Below are 1,323 nucleotides of genomic sequence, written 5' to 3' on the forward strand. Positions count from 1 at the left end.
GGCCTCCTTCACCTGGATGCTTCTGGAAGGGCTGCACCTCTTCCTCACTGTCAGGAACCTCGCAGTGGCCAATTACACCAGCACAGGCAGATTTAAGAAGAGCTTCATGTACCCTGTAGGCTACGGGACTCCAGCTGTGATTGTGGCTGTGTCTGCCATGGTTGGACACAAACATTACGGAACAGCTACTCAGTAAGTACAATGTATGAGTTTATAATGGAAATGGTGTTCAGGGCCTCTACATGAAATCAAAATGGCTTTTAAATCCATTTTCCAATTGTCAGTTATACGTCAAACCAGTCCTTCCTTATAGCTGAATTCCATTTTCTCATGGAAATCCCTAGATCAATGGTTCTCAGCATCTTTGGGGTTGGATTCCTTTGAGAATTTTAGTGAAAGCCAAAGCTTCCTTCTCTAGACAAATGTACATACACACAAAATTCTTAGCACAAGTTCAAGAAATTCAGGAACACACAGAGTAAATTTATGGCCCCACATTAAAAACCTGTGGGCTATATGGTCTATAGGATTCTCAGAGAGCAGGTTGGATGGATTGAGATCAAGCTCCCAAATGCAAATAACAACAACAGTATCAACAACTGCTGAAGGCTTATGTTGCCCCAGAAATAGTGCTTCCTGGATGCAGAAGCTCATGTCCTTCTCGCCATGACCCTATGAAGTCAGCAGTTTATTATCTCACGTACAGGACATCTCTGGCTAGTGCATGTCATACGCTTTCCCAAGGACAGGGTTAGAAAGCATAAAAAGTAAGAATTTCCAAGGAAGTATTCTTTATATCCTTGTTTTACTGCCTCCCTAAAGAAGTTTGCAAAGCTCTGCACATGACAGTTGACAAAGTCAATATTTTGGAAATGGTACTTGTGTTAAGAAGTAGGGTTGCACGTGCTGAAACATCCTATACTATGCTGTCCCTCCTGAAGTCAAGGAGATGCCCTGTCTGCTGCTTGAGTCCCATGTCTCGCCAGAATGATTCTGAAGATGAGTGGCAGGAAAGATCAGAGGCTGACAAACTTCTTCTATCGAAGGCCAGATGGTAACTTGTTTGGTTTTGAAGCATATATGGTCTCCGTGGCAACTATTCAACATTGTCCTGGTAGCGTGAAAGCAGCCATTGACAACACATAAATGAATGGGTGTGGCTGTGTTTCAATAAAACTTTATTTACAAAAACAAGTAGTGGACTGGATTTGGCCCCTGGGCCGTAGTTGGCATCCCTTGGAATAGAACTGCTTTTCTGCCTGTGGGGCATTGGCAACTGCTTGTTAGTTGTACCAGGTTCAACCTACCAGGTCCACTTTCCAA

General features: G+C 43.5%; 1 protein-coding gene across 1 annotated transcript in view; it reads left to right on the plus strand.

Annotated features, from left to right (window-relative positions):
- LOC103607153 (EGF-like module-containing mucin-like hormone receptor-like 4) overlaps positions 1–1,323 on the plus strand; it is a 37,045-nt gene that overhangs the window by 12,435 nt on the left and 23,287 nt on the right. The window contains 1 exon segment of the mRNA XM_008591688.1: positions 1–192. This exon segment is cut by the window's left edge and continues 11 nt beyond it. Within this exon segment, the coding sequence (XP_008589910.1) occupies positions 1–192 (192 nt within the window).

The sequence above is a fragment of the Galeopterus variegatus genome, unplaced genomic scaffold (genome assembly GCF_000696425.1).
Source record: "Galeopterus variegatus unplaced genomic scaffold, G_variegatus-3.0.2 Scaffold7183, whole genome shotgun sequence".
NCBI lineage: Eukaryota > Metazoa > Chordata > Mammalia > Dermoptera > Cynocephalidae > Galeopterus > Galeopterus variegatus.